This window comes from Meles meles, chromosome 16 (genome assembly GCF_922984935.1).
Source record: "Meles meles chromosome 16, mMelMel3.1 paternal haplotype, whole genome shotgun sequence".
Classification (NCBI taxonomy): Eukaryota; Metazoa; Chordata; class Mammalia; order Carnivora; family Mustelidae; genus Meles; species Meles meles.
In genome coordinates, this window is record NC_060081.1 from 38,156,999 (window position 1) to 38,178,248 (window position 21,250).

Here is a 21,250-nt window from a genome sequence, read left to right on the forward strand (position 1 = left end):
TGATATGAAGCAATTATTCCATTTTTTAAAAGCCCGTTTGGGTCGGATTTTCTGATACTTGCAACCAAAAGACTCCAGACAAGCAACCACCTAAATCCAAAGCCTTCCCCTTCTGCGCCAATGCAAACTTTAGAGAATGGAGAGCAGCCCGTGAATTACATAAGTGATGATTTTCCAGATCCCCAACTGTTGTTACACAGGTGAGCCAAAACCTGGGCACACCAATTCTGTGGGCCTTGCCCAAATTTTATGCACTGAAACCTCAGGGACTTGGGCCCAGATATCTGGGCTTAAAAAAACAAAAAACAGAAAGCAAAAAAACAAACAAACAAAAACCAACGGGATTAGGATGTGAGGCCACGTTTGGAAACCACGGGCTCCATACGAATAAGATGCGAGGCCACCACTGCCTTAAGAAAAGTCTTACTATGTAACAGACAACCCCGGGATCGGTACTTGCCTTGCTTCGTATTTCTCCTTGATACAAAAGAGTTGAATACAAAAAGCAGCTGAGGCTCCCTTGTAGATGGGGCGGAAGTCACTGGTCTCCTTGGGCAGGGAAATGGATGCCAAGCTCAGACCGCTGACACGGCCATCTGTATCGCTCACAGTGGACTGCTGACTGAGGTTTTCTACGTCCTACAGCAAGGAGACAAGAGGGACCAAGCAGGAATCCTATTCATTTTCTGCAATTTAGTGGGCTCGTGGTGGCGTTGTGTCCACATTATCTGGTTTCCCTAGGCCGGATTTGACAGTCTCACCTGAAACAAATCATCCTGAGCCAGGCCTAGTTTTAATGAGATGTTCTTAAAGAGATATTCAAGATTCATAACGGGATTGAAAGATGTCCTCATGTGAAGCTCAGGAAATGAATGGTTTCCACTGGTCTTTCCCACTGGATCCACATTTCAACTATAACACTGGGTAGAAGTTAGAGTGTGGTAGGGTTATATACCTCTCAATTCTGTAAGCAAATCACCTGTCTCCCAAAGTGTTTTCACTGTGATTTTGTGCTACAAGAATTTTTGGATCTTAGGACTGTTTGGGTGATTTGGTGATGAGGTGAAGCCCAGAGAAGTCCAATTGGCAGGAGCCACCTAGAAAGTTGGCATTAGACCTTCCAGTCTCATTTTAGGGTTGTCTAAGAAGGTGTTACAGCTCAGTTAGAGGAAAATGATTCATACTGAGATCCTTCTCAGAGTTCTTTTAAATCAAAGTAATGCATCAAACATTAAAATAATATCAGCACAAAAACCTGTCCCACTGATCCCTCTTCCTATTGGCTAGCCCTTTCAACTTTCTCATTTCTTTGGTATTTACTCCCAAGTTTCTGAATATGTGCTCAATCTCTTGGAGACTGTGATAGGCAGAACAGTGGCCCCCCCAAAACTGTACATGACCCGATCCCCGGAACCTGTGCATTTTACAAAGCAACAGGGACTTTGCAGAGGTCATTAAGTGAAGATTTTAATACAAGATTTTAACTTTAACACAAGTGAAGATGTTAACACAAGAGAAGAGTTTAACACAAGATTTTAACACGGAGATTATCGTGGATTATCTAGGTGGGCCCAATATAAGCAGAAGGGTCCTTATTTTAAAAAAGGCAGGAGGGTCAGAGTCAAGAGACTGGAAGATGCTACCAGCTTTGAAGATGAGGGTATCACATGTCAAGGAATGCAAGTTGCTTCCAGAAGCTGGCAAAGCAAGGGAGGGATTCTCCCAGAGCCTCAGAAGGAACAGAGTCCTGCCTGCACATGGATCGTTTGGGGTTTCTGGCCTCCAGAACTATATAATAATAAATTTATGTTGTTTTAAGCCACTACATTCATGGTAATTTGTTACCATAGTGATAAGAAAAAACTAATACAAAGACTTGGCTTCTGGCATTCAGAGAACATGGTGGGAGGAGAGGACAGAGGTTTCTACCTTTGAAATGGAGAGTTCCACTTACTTGTCTGTTCTGTTCTTCTCCATTACACAGCCTCACACAGTGCAGCCTGAACCTGAATTTGGAGCTGTTTCCATCCCATCTATCTAGAGAATGGTCATTTAGTTATTTCACTAGAGCATGGTGGACAGGCCAGGAGCTGTCTGCTAGCAGACTGTCAGACCCCTCACTTCAGCCCAGTCTTCACCCTTCCTTCCAGAAGTCCCAGGCCTTTTGTGGACACAGGAGGAAAAGGCGCCCGCTTTCTGCTAGTCCCTCCCCTCACAGTGGTGCTGGACCTTCTCCTTTCTCCACTGTGCTAAGCCAGTGTAAACTCCTCCATTGATTTTCTTCATTCTCAACATTTTGAAAGGGCTCACCTTCCAATATCTTCTTTCCTTGTCATGTTGTCTTTGTGGATTTGTGCCCCCCTTCTTATTGCTTTACTGTCATTTCTGTGGCTTTTTTCCAGAAGGGAGAGGAGATAAACATAGGACATCAATCTACCTTGTTGACCCAGGGGCCCTCTGGGGGTACAGTATGTCTAACGCAGCAGGGACCACCCTGTCCCCTCCTCCACATCCACATTCTGGTTTGGGTTCCTACAGGAATAGCGACCTCTTAGAAGCATAGCATGCCTCACCCTCTACTCCATGCCTACTTCTCTCCTCCCCAGAGCCTGAGGAGTCAGAGCCCTGGTGTGGGTGCCCCCAGAAGCAAACTCTGAGCTAAGTTTATTTGGGGAGGGATGAGAGGAAATTCCGCAGGGAGAGTGGGGAAGGGAGGCAAGAAGGACAGGACAGCAATGCAGAGTGCCCTGCTTGATCCCACTGAGATCCCTGGGAGACCCTGGAGAATACATCTCAGAGCTGTCTCACCTAAGAGGCAAAGAAACTGGGGTACTGCTTCTCCAACTACATTCCGTCATTATCTGATGGCTGTTCCCCAAAGATTCTGATCTGCTTGCAGGCATGGCGCCTGAGAAAGACCAGGCACCTGAAGTTCTCATCCTCGGGTGCTGAAGAATGACCAGTGCCAGAAAGACATGGGTGGGGTCCCATGGCAGGTGCTAAAGTGAGATTCGGAAAATGGACCCTTGCCTGCCTGATGCACTCTATTCCTAGCAGCATATCTGGCTCCTGACTGCATGAGTTCCCCTGACCTCCACACACTCTGCCTAGGAGGGCAGACCCCTCTCCAACAGTGAAGACACCTCCAGCCAGGCGTGTACACTGAATTCAGTGGTGGGGAACTAGGAAATCCACCTGTTACAGGGCCAACCTTTTTTCTCCAGTTCAGCTTTGGCCAACATCAAGTGGCACCTTTACCCCTAGCTGACTTTCATGTAGACTTCCTAATGGCTCAGAATCTGGAGAAGAAAAGGGTACCAAAATCTGGCCCTCTCTCAGAATTCCAATGTCTGGGATTAGCGCCATTAATGTGGTCCTCCCAGGACCTCTGCAGAGATGACCTGACTTTGTGTTTGTTCAAGGGCTCTCCAGACTTCTTAGGTTGACTCACAAGCCCAGAAGAGGCACCGGGGAACCCACTGAAAGCTCAGAACTGGGCTCACCACTGGGGCATGAGAGTATCTCATCATGTGAATCTCCCACTTACAACTTTCAAAGCCCTCCTCTGCTCCTTAGGAAAACTTTGAAATCCCGAGCAGGGTCCACAGAGCCCAGTCAAATGACCTGAATCCTTGAGTTTCTAGCAGGAAACAGAGGACACACCCCAGCAAAGCGGGCCAAGGAGGTTCAACAAAGGATGGTGTGGGCAGGGAGAAGGGCAGCCAGCAAAGGATGAAGATGTGCCCCACAGGTGCCAGCTGGCAGAAGATTCTACCACCCCTTGGCCTGAATCTCTAACAGTATAGCTTCTAGGACCAAGCTGTACAAAGGATACAGAACAAAGGATATCTCGGTGGAGGAAGACTTCACTGAGGGAGGCTTTGGGGAGTCAGTGCTAAAGAAGTGGCAGCTCTGAGCTGGTAGAGAGGGGCAGGGAGGCCTGGAGGAGGAGCAAGCCCACCAACACTCAATCAATAGTGACCCTTGTGGGGCCAACCAGCCGGTGCTCAAGTCCTACCTCCGTTTCACTACTGTTTCCGCTGTGGACTGCTGACAAAAGTTCCTCAGCTGTGGCTTCTTCTGTGATTCTCCCCTGTGGATGACAAAGGCAAGATATTTAATCAACACCTAGAGGGGTTCAGAGCCCCAGCTCTGGAACCAGCTGCCTTGGGTTCAGATCCTGCCTCCACAGCTTACTGGCTTGGGACAGTCATCTGTAAAAAGGGGCAAAAAGCAGCACCCACCTGACCAGGTTGTTAGGAGAATAAAATAAGGACAGGTAGATAGAGCGATGCTAGCACACTGACGGTTCCCCCTAGTTCCCTGTAGATGTAAGTTATTACTTCATTATTCTTAGTCTTCTGTGTAACTTGAAAGCTGCACTCAGTTTTTTTTTTCCAGCTGTTTTATTGAGGTATAATTGACAATAAACCGTATATATTTGAATTATATCTTTTGAAAAGTTTTAACCTATGTATGCCTCTGTAAAAATATCACCATAATAAAAATAATGAACATACACATCACTTCCCAAAGCTTTTGTGTTTCTAGTACCCTCCCTGCCCCGTGCCACTTGGTCAACCACACGCAAACGACTATCTGCTTTTTGTCACTATAGATTATAGGCTGAGTCTATTTCTGGATCTTCTATTCTGTTCCATTAATCTATCTGTTGCCCTTGGCATTGTTATCACAGGGACCTAATGACAGGAACTATACAGCAAACCTTGCAATCAGTAGTATTAGTCCAACAACTGTTCTGTTCCAAAATTGTTTCAGTTATTCAAGGTCCTTTCCATTTTCCATATGAATTTTGGAATCAATTTTTCAGTTTCTAGAAAAATTCCTCCTGAAATTTTGACTGAGAATGCATTGATCAATTGAGTCAGATCTGACACCTTGACAATATCCAGTCTTCAAAACCAGGAACATGGGATATCTCTCCATTTATTTAGGTCTTATTTCATTTCTCTCAGAAATGTTTTGTGATCTTCAGCATACAAGTCTTGAACATCTTTTGTCAGGCTTATCTCTTCATATTTTATATACTTGTACCAGGTAAATGGTATTTATTTCAATGTCTGGTTTTAATTGCTACTACATAGAAATAAAATTGAACTTTGCATATTAATTTTGTACATATTGAGCAAAAGGCTAAATTATTTACTAGTTCTAGTAGCTGTTTTGTAGATTCTAGATGACTATGTTATACCTGCAAATAAAGGACAGTTTTAATTCTTCCTTTCCAATCTGGATGCCTTTTACTTCTGTTGTCTTGTTGTGCTGGATTGAACTTCCAGTATAATTTAAATAGAAGAGGTGAGAGCAGACATTCTTGCATTGCTTCTGACCATGGTGGGAAAGCATTTAGTCTTCTACTATTAAGTATGATGTTAGCTACAGTGTTTTCAAAAATAGCTCTAACAAATTGAAGAAGTTCTTTCTGATTCCTAATTTTCTGAGAGTTTTTTTTTTTTTAAAGATTTTATTTATTTACTTGACAGAAAGAGATCACAAGTAGCCAGAGAGGCAGGCAGAGAGAGAGAGGGGGAAGCAGGCCCCCTGTTGAGCAGAGAGCCCGATGTGGGACTCGATCCCAGGACCCTGAGATCATGACCTGAGCCGAAGGCAGCGGCTTAACTCACTGAGCCACCCAGGCGCCCCCTAATTTTCTGAGAGTTTTAATGAGGAATTAATGTTGAATTTTCAAATGCCTTCCCTGTATTTTTGAGAGAAACATTAGGTAATCTTTTAGCTTGTTAATATGGTGAATTAAACTGATTATTTTTTTTTAAATAGGTTCCATGCTGAGCGTGGAGCCCAGGGAAAGGTTTAAACCCATGACCCTGAGATCAAGACCAGAGCTGAGATCAAGAGTTACTATGGGGGCACCTGGGTGGCTCAGTGGGTTAAGCCACTGCCTTCGGCTCAGGTCATAATCCCAGGGTCCTGGGATCGAGCCCCGTGTCGGACTTTCTGCTCAGCAGGGAGCCTGCTTCCCTTCCTCTCTCTCTCTCTGCCTGCCTCTCTGCCTACTTGTGATCTCTGTCAAATAAATAAAATCTAAAAAAAAAAAAAAAAGAGTTACTATGTTTAGCTGACTGAGCCACCCAGGCACCCTTGATTTTTTATGTTAAACCAACCTTGCATTCCCAGAATAAACCCTACTTTGTCATGATGTACTGTCCTTTTTATATATTAATTCAGATTACTAAGGTTTTTATAAGGATTTTTCCATTAATGTTCATGAGAGCTATCAACCTGGAATTTCATCTTCTTGTAATGTCTTTGTTGTGAGAAGACATACTTTAGATGACTTAAATTCTTTTAACTTTATTTAGATTTATCTTGTGGCCCAGAATATGTATACCTTGGTAAATGCTCCATGTGCACAGAAGAATGTATATTCTGTCATTTGGGGGGTAGAGTGTTCTATTAAGTGTCAATTAGGTCAACGTTGTTGATAGTGTTCTTAGTATCTATATTGTTATGGATTTTCTACTTGTTCCATTAATTATTAAGGGAAGGATACTGAAATCTCCAAATAGAGTCATTTATTTGTTTGTATTTGCAGTTCTACCAGTTTTTGCTTCATGTGTTTTAAAATTCTATTAGATGCATAAATATTTAGGATGTTATGTTCTCTTGATCTTTGTTACTTCTGGTAATATTCTTTGTTCTGAAATCCACTTTGTCTGAAATTAATAAAGCTACTCCAGCTTTCTTTTCATTAGTGTTAACACGCTGTATCTTTTTATATCTTTTAAATTTGAAACTATTGCATCTTTGTATTTAAAGTTCATTTTTGGGGTCCCTGGGTGTCTCAGTTGGTTAAGTATCTGACTTTGGCTTGGGTCATAATCCCAGGGTGCTGGGAACAAGCCCCAAGTCAGCCTACAAACCTCATTAAGGAGTCGGCTTCTCCCTCTTCCTCTTCCTCTGCCCCTCCCCCTGCTTGTGCTCTCTCTTTCTCTCTCTCTCAAATAAAAAATAATTTTTTTAAAAAAATGCATTTTTGTTGTTTGCATATAATTGAGTCTTTCTTTTTCATCCAATCTATCTTGATCTTATATAATCTTTGGGACATTCAAAGTACATTACATTTAATGTAATTATCAATATTGTTAGGTTTAAGTCTGCCATCCTGCTATTTGTTTTATATTTGTCCCTCTGTTCTTTAAACCCTTTTTACATCTTTTTGCCTTCTTTTGGATTAGTTATATATATTTCATAAAAGATTTTATTTTTAAGTAATCTCTATACCCAACATGGGGCTTGAACCCACAACCCTGAGATCAAGAGTCACATGCTCTGCCAACTAAGCCAGCCAGGTGCCCAAGCTGTATATTTTTATAGTTCCACTTTCTCTCTCCTGTATTTTTATTAAGTATAACTCTCTGAATTTGATTTGTAACTTCAATATTTTTTAGGGTTTATGATATACATCTTTAACTTACCACATCTATCTTCAGGTTATACTATGCCACATCAGATATGGCAGAAGAGACTTCAAGTAGTATATTTATACTTCTCTCCTGGTTTTTATACTGTTCTTGTCATACACTTCATTTTAACATTTGCCAGAAGCCCCACACTATGTTATTTTTATTTTATTTAAGCAATCAACTATCTTTTAAAGAGATATAAATAATAAGAACAAAATCTTACATGTGTACCCATCCCACTACCATTCCTCATTCCTCTATGTAGATCCAAAGTTCCATCTGGTATCATTTCTCTTCTCCCTGAACGACTTCCAACATTTCTTGTAGTATGTGTCGGCTGGTAATGAATTTGTTCACCTTTTGTGTGCAGATCAAAATTTTACTCTCATTTTTGCAAGACACTCAATGGGTATAAATTCTAGATTGATAGTTTATCTTCTTCCAGGTCTTTAAAGATGCAACTGCACTGTCTTGCTGCTTACACTGTTTCCAATGAGAAATCTACTGCAACTATGATCTTAGTTCCTCTATTCCCAGCTTGCCTTTTCCTCCCTTCTGACTGCTTTTAAGATTCTCTCTTTATCACTGGTTTTCCACTATTTGATTATGATGGGTTTTGGTACAGTGTCTTCCTGTTTCCTGTGCTTGCTGTTTATTGAGCTTGTGTCTGTGGGTTTACTGTTTTCATAAAAACTAGAATTTCTTTATAGTCATCATTTCTTCAAATATTTTTTCCATTCCAACCTCTCCCTCCTCTTCTTTATAGACTCCACTTGTGCACATATTAGCTACTAGATATTATCCCACAGCTCACTGATACAATATCTTTATTTTTTAATTCTCATTTCTATTTCAGGTTTACTAACCTTTTTTTCTATAATGTTTAATTTATGGTTAATCCTTCCACGTATTTTTCATCTCATGAATTGCAGTTTTTATGTCTAGGGTTTTTATTTGGGGTGTTTTTATTGCTTTCATGTCTCTCTTTGAACTTTGGAACTTACGTAGTTCTAACAACTGTTTCAACATTCTCATCCACTAATTCTAATATCTGCTTCAGATCTAGGATAGTTTCAACTGGTTATCTCCTATCTTATGCATCATTCATTCTCAGCTTTTTTCAGTGCCTGGTTATATCTTCTTGGATTCTAAACCTTGTAATTTAACCTAGTTGGGTGCTAGTTAATTTTGTGCTCCTATACTCATTCTTGAACTTGGCTCTAGAACTCAGCCACTTGGGAGGAGTTTGATCCTTTTGGTTCTTGCTCTACAGATATGTTAGACACAACTGGTGCAGTGCTCTCTCTAGAGCTAATTATTTCCTACTACTGATGCAAGACTCTTCTGTGCACTCTTCCAATGCCTTGTGAGCCCTAAGGTTCTCCAGTCTGGCTGATGGGCACAGGCAGAGGTTCCAGCTTTGGATAAGCACTGGGCAACTGTGAACTTGAATCCTTTCTGTCCTCAGCCTGACCTTCACTAGTTCCTCACATGATGATGGGTCTTCAGTTCAATACTCAAGAACAACCCTCTGTTGATGTCTCACACCTCTCTCTGTGCAGCTCTCTCTCCTCTCTGATAATCTGTCCCGTAGACCTTACCAGCTCTAGTCTCCACAGACATACAGATCTGCCTCCTCAATTCAGGGAGTCCACTGGGTTCCCACTGGGTTCTCCTGCCCCATGCCGTGGTCTGAAGCTCTCTCAAGGCAGGAAGCCAGGGCAATTGGAGGACTTGCCTGGCTTGTTTCCCATCTTTCCCATCATTCTACTTGGTTACCTGATAAGCAGTGTCTTAAAAACTGCTATCTCTTACATTTTGGCCACTTTTTGGTTTTTCCAGCAGGAGAATAAATCTAGTCTCTGTTACTCTGTCTTTGCTGAAAGCAGAAGCCCTGAGCACTAAGTTTTTCTTTTTCATTAACTTCATTCATCAGCTTCATTTCCCTCAACTTAATCCATGTCATACAACCTTCTTTAAAAAGTCCCCTTCTCTGGGATGCTTCCCATCCTCCTTTCCACATACTGAATTAGGCTCTCCTCTCCCATAGCAAATCACTACCTCTTGAAGGCTGGGGTTGTGTTTTGGTCTCATGAGTATCCTCTGACACAGCAGAGTGCCTGGCCATTGTGCATGCCCAGTCTCCATGCACAGACTAAATCAGCACTTGAAATATAATAGCCAACCAGCTACAGGTTGGAACCTTTTGTGGTTTGGGGTGTAAGAATACATTTTTCATAGAGACAGTGTGGAAATCTGGGAGGACAAGCCAGGTGGACTAGTGTTGAGATAAAGGTCTTCCCTCCATCCTCTTTTCCCCAAGATTTTATTTGCATGAGTTTATGGGCAAGGAAGAACACTGTTTTGTCCAAGGTTAGAGTCCAGAAGCAATGGCTCAGCACCTGCCCCCTTGCCCCCGATCCTGGGCTCAGGGAGGGGCTCTGGGCCCAGCTGGGTGGAGAAGTCAGGCAGACCAGAAGCTGAAGGAGGTGTGTAGAGAAACACATCTTGGGATTCTGGCCACACACAGATATAGGACCAGGCCAACAATATTAGCCTGGAGGTGAGCCTGTTTTCCTGTCTGCATGAGGCCTTGTTCCTAAGGACACAAAAGACATGCTCTGAGGTTCTGCAGGAGCATGTGAGCACCCAGAGCCCAGCAGATGTGGGCATTCATATTACTGCAAACCCATCAGCGGTCAGAAGTTGGCAGAGCTGGAACACAGGACTGGATTTATTGGCTCGTCTGCCAAATCCTACATAATCTATTACACGGCTGACTGTGGCCCCTGTTGCTGTGGGTTTACCCCTTCTTTCGGTGAGGGCAGTAGCAGCACCTGCAGAGTCCTGGCAACAGGAAGGTGCAGGTGGTGGTGGGGCTCCTGCTGAGGCCAGGCAGAGACAAGTGGAGCCAGCGGCTCTCCAGGAAGCTGTGGAGGGCATCTTGCTAGCTTCCAAGCCCGATCAGGCAGGAAGGAAAATAGGGAAATACATCCTTGTGTGAGTATTCGGGCAGCATGTAAGGCTCTTCAGTAGGTCTGGATTGTCTACCTGGCTTTAAATGAGCAGTTTTATCTGCCTCAGCCTCCTGGAATCAGGAATGGGTGAGAAAGAAGGAGGAGAAGGGATGAAATTCCGTTCTGACCCATATTCTTGAAGCCAGCGATGCAGCTCTGATCTGTCTGTTATAAACACACTCCCCAGGCCACCCTCTCTGTTATAAACACCCTCCGAGCCTGCTGTCTCCCCGGTCTGAGGACTAGTGAGGCCCTGTCCACTGCAGACATCAGAACTCAGTCGTGAGCCAGCCCCCCACAACACAAGCAGCCCCCACGCCTGCCCCAGGGCCCCAGGTATGGGTGAGTGACCTCTGTTACCTGAGTGCCTTCCATGGCCTGTGGAGAAACAGGTTCCCATGGCTCCTCAACTATTTCCGGGGAACTGTGGTTGCTAGTACCGAGCTCAGCATCTTTGAGAGAGAGAATGGCATAAGGACAGAAAATAGATGATAAACATCTGCAGAGCCACAGGACACAGAAGACAGCATGGTAAATTGGTGTGTTTCTCACCTAGGGCATATCTGAAGAACTACAGAACAGAGGGCAGTAACACAAGGTGGGGAGCGCACCCTAATTCTGACCTGTTAGGGCCCTTAGGCATGTGACGGAGATAAACTGGTACCCATCCCTATAGAGTTATGGGGGAAACATGATGCCAGTCATGGTCTGGGGCCTGGCTTGGCCCACAGGGGGGCCCTCACCCTCTGCAGCTCCTGAGCCAGTGCTCCTTTCATAGGAGTCCCCTTTAAAGTCTACAAACAACTGATTAGCAACTTTCTGGGCCACAGACTTTGAAATGATTTAAAGACCAAAGGTGGGAAAGACCACAATTAGCGATGTCAGTGCTCTCTGGACACTGAAGCTCGGTTAGCACAAGGGCTGCTTTTCCTTCGTTTGAAAATATTCTAGCAAGCAATCTGACAGTGACTGCTCTTTTTACTTCTCTACTTTCTAAGCAAGAGGAACTGGAGCTGAGCATTACTGTTTTACTATGTTCTGGAAAGTCAATAATCAGGATAGTGTTCACATCTTTAACTTTCAGTAAAAATTACAGTAGAAACAAAACTTTCCCCCTTTGGTCCACAAAGCTCTTTCTCCCCCTCCTCCTTATCCTCCTTTCTCCTTTTGCATTCTTGTCCTTCTGGGCCTTCTTATTTTTCTTCCTGTCTTTCTACCCCCTCCCTTCTATCTTATCAGTCTCTCTTTGCTTCCCTGTTCCCTCTCCCTCCTCTCTCCCACCTCTTCCTTCTGGTTGCCCTGCTCTGCTGGAGGATTCTCAGCGGTGACAACTGTTCACAGCTGCCCCCACACGAGGATGCTCTTGCCCAGGGGCTGCCCCTGCACACTGCCAGCATAGGCCTGCCCCTCTGTCTTCTTTTCTCTGGTGTTCAGGCCCCTGCAAACCCATCAGCGGTCAGAAGTTGGCAGAGCTGGAACACAGGACTGGATCTATTGGCTCGTCTGCTGTGGAGCAGATGCTATGGAGAGGCCAGAGCTGGCCTATCCTTTGGGCTTCTTCTTCTCCCACTGTGCCAGACAGGGCAAAGACTCCTGCAGATATCTCTCCACCCCAAGTTCACAGATTATGCATGCCCTATGCCTGCTTCTGGCAAAGATGGAGCCAAGTGAAACAGAATGAAATTGTAAGAAAAAAACTGGACGGCCAGGGACATGGAAAGGGCATAGATGAAGAGGTCCATAATGCTGAAGGTACAAGGAGAGAGAATCACTTCCCTGGGAAATGGGTAGCTCTTTTGGCAAGGGGAGAAAATGTCTGGTGAGAGGAGCAAAGGACCTAGAATTCCTCTCCTGAAGAAACATGCTTGAGGGAATGTATTGTGTCTTAGTTCCTGAATATGTCCTGCTCCCTGCAAAACTTTTCAGAAAGTCTATATGGGGTTTCTGATGTCCTCATGATGAGAATAGCCATGTGCTTTCAATGTTAATTTACTCTGTTGATATAACATGTATTCAATAAAAATGCATGGACTTCTACATATATTTACTCCCATGTATCGATCACTCAAATAAATACCTAAAGCATTCCCAGCACCCAGATGTTTCCCCCATCTCTCTGTCCAGCCAATATACCATTTAAAGGCAGGTGCTCTTCTGTCTCCTGCCATCATTGATGTGTTTTGCTCAACAGCAAACTTTTTGAATTAAAAAAAAAAAAAACAAAACTGTCAATAACTCCCTACTCTTAAGTTCTACTTTATTTTTTTAACATAGATTTTCCATTTTGTCTTAAATTTAAAGAACTATCCAAAAAAAAAACAACTAAAAGAAAAACACTAGACCTTCTCTGTGCATATATTTCTTTTATAATTAGGACAAACTTAACTAAAAAAGTAAGAGACCTTAAGAAATGGATTTGATTGGTAATGAACGGATAATCCTGCTGACGTCACTGTTTGACAGTCTAATGTCCATGAGACAATTACCAACTGCAACAGCTAATTGTCTTGGCTAAACGGTCATGGGTTTATTGCAGTTTATTAGTAAGCAGCTGCCATGCTTGTCCCCAGAGGCGGCTGCATTTCAGAACTGGGCGAGGTGATGCTGTATCTCTCTTTCTCATGTCTCTAGGGTTTTGTGAGGTTTAATTAGTTAATGTTCATAGTGTGTGCTGAGATCCTCAAACGTGAGGTGCTATCCCAGGGAAAAGTCAAGGCACTGGTATTATATAACACACAACTGAAAACATGACTGAGGCTGCAAATTTAATTGTTATTTTATTCCTTACACTACCTATATAGATTAGAAGTTACGAATGAGTTGGGGTAGAGGCACCATTTGCTAGGACTTTCCCTGTTTTTGAGATTGCTTACATGGCATGGGTTTACTATGATGCTAATAATGCTAGAGATTCAGGTACCTCCCCCACTCCCCAGTACAGGCCCCTCCCAAGACACAGCACCTATGATTGCATTGATAATTTTTCATTTGTTTTCTTAAAGAGGGCTCTCAGATTGTATCTACTCCAGGTCCCACAAGACCTGGGTCTGCCCTGCTCTATCTGATTGCGGCAATACACAGGAAAAGCTAACGAATACATTTTGATGGTTTTAGGAATAAATAATAGTAAACAATCTGGTGGGGTTTAACATTTTTTTAAATATAGATCAAAACTCCCAACAAGATTTTTTTTGTGAAATGAAATAAAGTGATTCTAAAAGCATAAATATGGAGGAATAGTTTTTAAGACATTTTAAGAAATAGTCAATAACAGAATTTTAAGAAATAAGAACAAAGAGTGAGCCAAATTTCCTAATGAATATTAAGACATAAAGCCATAGTTACTAAAATTGTGGATTATTCAAGTAATAAAATGGAACGGAATCCAGAAAAAAGCCAGACAATTATAAAATTATTGATATATGTTAAAGGTGGCATTTTGAATTGGGGGAGAAAAAAATAAATCATACAAATAAATAAATAGTGCTGGCTCACCATATGGGATAAAGTTAATTTGGGCCCCTGTTTCATATAATACACAAAAACCGCTTGCAAATACGTTAACAGCCTAAAGTTTTTTTTAACGTTGAAATTATAGGATACTACCTCTATGATCTTGAGGGTGAAGAAATTTTTCCTTAAAAATCCATCTGAAAAAGGGCAGAAGTCATAAAAGCAAAATATTTTTTATTTATTTACTTGTGTGTGTGCCAGACTTTTTTTGTTTTTATTTTAATTCTAATTAGTTACCAAAACTACTCAACCACATCAAAACCTAAAAATTCTGTCAAAAGTGCCCTAAAAAGAAATTTAAAAAAAATTAGATACATGGAGAAAATATTGGCAACACAGAAAATAGACTAACAATCTAATTACAGAAAGGAGAAATAACCCATTAGGCAAAGGCCATGAATATCCAGGAAATGTAAACGACCAATAAACATATAAAAGTGTTCGTCCTCAATAATACTCAGAGAAATAAAATTAAAACGGTATCTCCTTTCAGACCTATCATACAGGCAGAAGCTTAAAATGCTGACACTGAGTATGTGAAAAGATACTGTGAGAGAGCTGTGAAAAGGTCTGGAGGAAGACCACTGGTTTGTCCCAACCATGGTGACATGTGAGTATTTCCAAGCCCAGCAAGAACAACTCCAGGAACAGAGCCTGGGGAAACCTTGCAAGGGGTCCAAGGAGACATGCACTGGGCTGTTTACTGCAGCAGTTCTTACAATAACAAAATGACAGAAAGAACATTCATGTCCATCTAAGGACAAGTGTGACACATTCCACGTGGTGGAACACTGCCCGGAAGGTAAAAGGAGTGTCCTAGAGCTCAGGGTGCCAACATTACTAAATCTCAAAGAGTTAAGAAGTAAATTTCAAAACATCACATATTCCCAAAGGCACCATTATACTAACAACAACAACAAAAACCACTATCACAAAATGGTAGCATTTTTTCTATGAATACATGGACTTTACATAAAAGTATAAACAACTGGTCTGGGTAGACACATACTAAAGTTATTACAATGGCTATTTCTGGGGGGGAGAGGAAGAATCAGGCTTAGACGTGGTTCAATGGGAACTCAACTTTTACGACCTTATTTTAATTTTTTAAAGGAGGACAGTTTCATGTGTTACTAATGCAATCAGGATTTTTAAAATGTCCAATTATAAAAGTAAAAATGTCTATCTCCAAAATACTACAAAGTAGCCATTCTTGTACATTATTAGCATATCATGGATGATTTCAAAAAAGCCTGCTGAATGAATTTAAGTCATGCAACTTTAAGAAGGGGAAAGACGAGAGGTTCAAGTTAAATCATTCATTCAACTAAACTTCAATGGAGAACAATGAGCAGCAAGCACTCTGAGATACTCAAAAGTAAATAATGAATAAGATGTAGCCCCTCTTATTCTATGCTCACAAGTGATCAGAGTACACACACACACACACACACACACACACACACCCCTATCTCACAGTGTGAAAGGTGCTAAAGCAGACATATGAACAAAGCACAGTGAGTGCTCGTTTATTCATTCATTCATTTAAAAATTTATATTTCACACCTACCATCTGTTAGACATTAACATTCTAGGGATTTCAGCAACGAACAAGACGATCTTACACCACCTAAAGCAAGTGAGTAAATGAACAAGAAAATACTAAGTTATGATAGATGGCATATAGAAAATATCCCAGGATCTGGGGCACCTGTGTGATTCAGTGGGTTAAGCCTCTGCCTTCAGCTCAGGTCATGATCTCCGGGTCCTGGGATTGAGCCTCACATCAGGCTCCCTGCTCAGCAGGGAGTCTGCTTCCCCTCTCTCTCTCTGCCTGACTCTCTGCCAACTTGTGATCTCTGTCTGTCAAATAAATAAATAAAAATCTTAAAAAAAAAAAAAAAAGAAAGAAAAAGAAAAAAGAAAGTATCCCAGGATCTGCTTTAGATTGATTGGTCAAAGTCTTTCCAAACATTTAGTTTGAGACCTGAAGGCTAAGAAGAAGCCTTGAGACAATAAAAGAGAATGGAAATAATGAGCAGGCAACTCTTACTAGGAGTTCTGCTGAAGAGTGAAGACATCCTTATTTCTTGGTATGTTTTCCTTCCTTGGTTTTTCTCTGGCTCTGTGGTCTTCTTTGCAATTGTGTTACTTTGCTGGGGCTGCTGTCACAAATTACCACTCACTTGGTGGCTTAATGATACAAGTGTATTCTCTCATGATTCAGGAAGCCAGAGTCCAAAATCAGTAACCCTGAGCAGCAATCAAGGTGTTGGCAGGGACACACTCCTTCCAGAAGCTCTAGGAGAGAGGCTGTTTCTGTCTCTTCCAGCTTATGGTGACTGCCAGCATTCCTTGCCAGATGGCCATCACTCCAACCTCTTAGTGGTCACAGTCTCCTCCTGTCTGTGTTACCTCCCTCTGTCTCTCTCTCATAAGGACATTTTTGATGGCATGTAGGGTCCCTGATAACCCAGGATAATCTCATCTAGAGATCCTTTATCACACCAACAAATACCCTTTTTCCAGAACTAAGGTAATATTTATAGGTTCCAGAGATTAGAATGTGGACAACTTTTGAGAGGTAATGTTTCACTCTACCTCAAAAGGCACCTGTCCCTGAAGGAGTGCTGTGTACCCATTCAAATACTTATTAGGAAGATAAAACTCAACTCATCCAAATACACAGCATCTCCCCATATAATTCATTCACTCTTATTATTCCCACTTTGCAAAATGGTTCTACCATCCACCTGCATTTTGCAGTCATCCTTGATTTTTCCCTTTTCCATAAACCTCCTTTTCTCCATATGCAGTAAAACATGAAATTCCATTAATTCTCCAAAATATCTCTCAGATTCCTCCATAATCTCTTTTTTTGATTCAGTTCCTCCTCACCTCTTTCCTGGACACTGTAGTGGCCATTGGAAAGTCTTCCCGTGAACTAGAAGTTGATCATGCCTCCCTTTCTAATTAGAGATTCCCAATAGAACTCCATCCATTATGTTGGGAATAGATTAATCTAAACTATTTTGCAAGGCACGAAATCTTGATTACATCACCTTAATCTCCTGTCCTGCTTCATCTCTTGTCAATCCCTCACTTCATGCTCTAGCAACCCTGAACTTGTACTTTCCCTTAATAAGCGATGGTTTCTAATACCTCCTTATTTTGCACATTTTGTTCCCTCTGTTAGGAAAATCTTTCTGCTTATTCACCTAGAAAGACCCAATTTGTTTTGGAAGTTTTGATTCAAAAGCTTTTTTTCCTGTGAATTCAAAGTTGATGCTCTCAAGATGACTTACATATAATTCTGCTCTGGTCCCACCACAATTTTCTAGCCTTCAAAACACTTCTCTTATTGTAAATTAATTTGTCTTGCTTATTTATCCTGCCATTAGACAGTACTAGACTCACCAGTACTAGACTAGACTCCTAAAATCTGGTATATGGGAAGTACTCAGTATTTACTGAGTGGCGGAATGAACAGCAAGAGGCTGATGATAAAGTTCACAATGATACAAAGGAAAACACTAGGCAGGCTGCATGAAAGGAGGATAAAGGGGGATTTTTTCTTGTTGTTCAAGGAAACTCCTCCCCACTGGTCTGCAGTGCAGACTCCAAGCTATACAGTATGATCAAATTGAGCTTCGTGCCCTGGTGATTCCCATATCACTTGTCTTGAGATGAGACTATAGGTTTTAGCCTTCTCCAGGCTAAATTGGAGTTTGTGTCTCCAATTAGACAGGAGAAAGGCCATGATAAAAATCATCAGCATTATCCCTTTTTTTGTGTGAATGAGAGTTGAATTGATGATGCTGATTTTTCACGCTCCCTGGATGTAGCCCTTTGCTATGTAGTATCTTATCCTTTTGATTCTGGGCTCAGCCATGTGACCTCCTTTTAGATAAATAAAAGCCTAGACCTCAAGAGTGTTAGTTCAAAGCCTAGACCTCAAGAGGCCATGTGTGTTTTTATTTGGTCTCCTGCACCTTTGTGGTCACCATAAGAACATGCCTAATCTAGCCTACTAAAAGGATGAGAGGCACATGGAGCAGAGTCAAGGCCAGCCGAAATCAGCCAAAAGGCAACCGACCCCAAGACATGTGAGAAGACCCAGCTAAGATCAGGAGAGCTGCCTAACTGAACCCAGCTTTATCAGCTAAACATGCTTATTGTGGCAGGCCACTGTGGTTTTGTGGCTGTTTGTTGGTAGCACTATTGTGGTAATGGATTACTGATGCAATCACAAAAGATAACAGAGAAAATCAAGCAAATCCTAAGTCTGGTTCTTTAAAAATACTGATTAAATTGACACTAGTGAGATTAATAAAGGAAAAGACACAAATAAATAATGCCAGTAATGAAACATAAAAAATAGGAGACATCTATAAAGTAAAGTGGTAGATATAAACCCATAAGGACATTAAATATGAATGTTCTAATTAAATATTCTAATTAAAAGACAGCAGTTGTCACTCTGGATTAAAAACAACAATTAAACTCTATGCTGTTTATACACCTAAGATATAAGGAAATAGGAAGAATGAAAATAAAAGAATGGAAAAAGATAAGGTATGCAAATATGAATCAAAGAAAGTAGGTACGGCCATATTAAAATCAGAAAAATTAGACTTTAAGGCAAAAAAAATCACTAAAGATGAAGAGGATACTTCATAACTGATTTTTTTAAAGTCCAAAGAAGATATAATGATTTAAAAATTATATGCCTATAACACAGATTCAAAATATATAATGAAAAATAATAGGCTATGAGTAAAAATCAGTACATCCACAATCAAAGCAGGAGATTTTAACACATCTCTCATTAATTGATCAAATAAGTGATGCCGTCAATAAGGATAAAATATTGGACTTCATTATCACATGTGACTAATTTATAAAAAACCCTGCACCTAACAACTGTAGGATATATACTCTTTTCATGGACTCAAGGAACGTTTTCAAAACTTGACCACATGTTCGACAAAGTTTAAAGGATTAAAATCACACAGGTTAGGTTCTCTGACTTCAATGCAGTAAGCTAACACACAGTAATAAAAAGATAACTGGAACATCTCAAATAGATAAAGAAAAGCTGCATACACACACACACACACACACATACACACAAACACACACACCCTGGAATATTATTCAACCTTGAAAAAGAAGGAAATCCTGTAATATGTAACAATACGGATAAACCTAGAACACATTTTCCTAAATGAAATAAGGCAGTCACACAAGGACAAATACTATGTGACTGTACTTATAGGAGGTATCTACAATAGTCACTCATAGAAGCACAGAACAGAATGGTGGTAGCTAGGAGCTGGGAGACGGGGATCATGGGGAGCTGCTATCCAACAGGTATAAAGTTTCAGTTCTACAAAATGAATACGTGTTAGACATCTGCTGAACAATACTGTGCCTGTAGTTAACAAAACTGTATGGTGTACTTAAACTTAAGAAGGCAGTTCTCATGTTAAGTGTTCTTACCACAATAAAACTAAATAAAAAGATAAAAGATATCCCCATGTTTGAGAATTAATATTTGTCTTAAACAACTTGGCCAGAGAGTAAAATAAAGTGAAATTTCAAAAATATTGATAATGAATATAGTACATAGCTTGTGAGCTGCAGCTAAATCCAAGCAGAGAAGAATGTTTATAATTTAAACACTCATATAAGAAAAGAAAAAAGCAAAGGAAAAAAACCCTGAAACTCAATGAGTTAAGGCTCCATCTTAAGAGAGAGGAAAAGAAACATCAAAATAAGACCAAAAATAAAAAGGAGGAAACGAAGAAAGAGCAGAAATAAAATAAGTAACAAACACAATATAGGGAGGACCAAACAAGCTAATAATTTTCTTTGGAAAGACTAATAAAACTGACAAACCACTAGCAAGACTGTTTGAGACAGGAGAGTACACATAATCAAGGTCAGCAATTTTGAAAAAGGCAGTGTCACTACAGAGCTTATGAATAGTAAAAGTGTAATAGGAAAAAAAATGAAGAATGGCTTCAATGTTATCCTACTGTATTTGAAAATGTAAAAGAAATGTACAAGTTCTGATAAAAAAATTACAAACTACCAAACAGACAAAGAAGTTCTACAACAATTCAAAAAATTGAAACCGCAATAAAAAAACCTTCCCCCCCAAAGCCCACCAGGTTTAGACAGCTTCCCTGGCAAATCCTACAAAACATTTAAAGAATAAATACCTCTAGCCTTGCATAAACTTCCAAAAATAGAAGAAGGAAGAATACTCCTCAAATTGTTTTATGAGGTCAAAAGAGCCTCATTTTCAAAGTCTGGCAAGGACATCTCATGAACTGAAAGTTACAGACCACCCTCACTCATGAAACATAGCTGCAAAAATCTTCGATAAAACATTAGCAAAGAATCCAGCACTTCGTAAAAAGAATAAGGAGTCTATTACTAACAAAATAGTTAACGTAAAAAATTAATCAATGTAATTTACCTCATTAACAGAATAAAGAATCATATGATCAACTCAGAAAATACAGAAAAAGTATTTTATAGAATTCAATTCCATTAAAAAAACAACAGCAACCATTCTTGATAAATTTCTTAGCAAACCATAAATACAGAAACTTTATTAATCTGATAATGAGTATTCACAAAGTCATCCTTAATGGTAATATGTTCAGAACCTTCCATTTCATATCAAGAACAACAAAAGGATGCCTGCTAACACCATTTCTATTTAAGGTACTAATCAGTGCCTGAAAAAGAAATAAAAAGAATAAGGATTGGAAAATAAGAACTAAAAATTTATATTATCCAAAAAAAAAAAAAAATCCTAAAGAATCTGCAGATAAATTCACAGAATTAACAAATCAGTGTAGAAAGATTAATGGATATAAAGTCAATATCCAAAACAAACTGCATTTCTATGTAATACCAATAAACAATTTGAAAACAAAAAATTTTAAAGATAAAATTTCCAAAAGTGCGAAAATATTAAATACCTAGGAATGAATCTAACAACAGATGTGAAAAGCATATGTTGCAGAAAGTATAAAACATTGTGAAAAGGGGACAGAAATAAATTGAGGAATGTACTATGTTCATAGATTAGTTATCTTACTACATTGTAAAGATGTCAAATCCCCCCCCACACACACACTGATCTATAAGTTCAAAGCAATCTCATTCAAGATCTCAAATTATTATTTTGGGGGTGCCTGAGTGGCTGAATCAGCTAAGTGTCTGCCTTAGGCTCAGGTCATGATCCCAGGGTCCTGG

The 21,250-nt window shown here is 40.5% G+C and overlaps 1 protein-coding gene and 1 non-coding gene across 2 annotated transcripts in view; both read right to left on the minus strand.

Moving 5' to 3' along the window:
- CFAP61 (cilia and flagella associated protein 61) overlaps positions 1–21,250 on the minus strand; it is a 290,455-nt gene that overhangs the window by 199,998 nt on the left and 69,207 nt on the right. The window contains exons 9-11 of the mRNA XM_045980366.1: positions 10,823–10,914; positions 4,019–4,093; positions 461–639 (exon numbers count right to left, since the gene is read on the minus strand). Of these exons, the coding sequence (XP_045836322.1) occupies positions 461–639; positions 4,019–4,093; positions 10,823–10,914 (346 nt within the window). The remainder of the gene's footprint in view (positions 1–460; positions 640–4,018; positions 4,094–10,822; positions 10,915–21,250) is intronic.
- On the minus strand, positions 7,261–7,333 carry TRNAK-CUU. The gene has a single exon. It is a non-coding gene; the product is annotated as a tRNA-Lys (tRNA).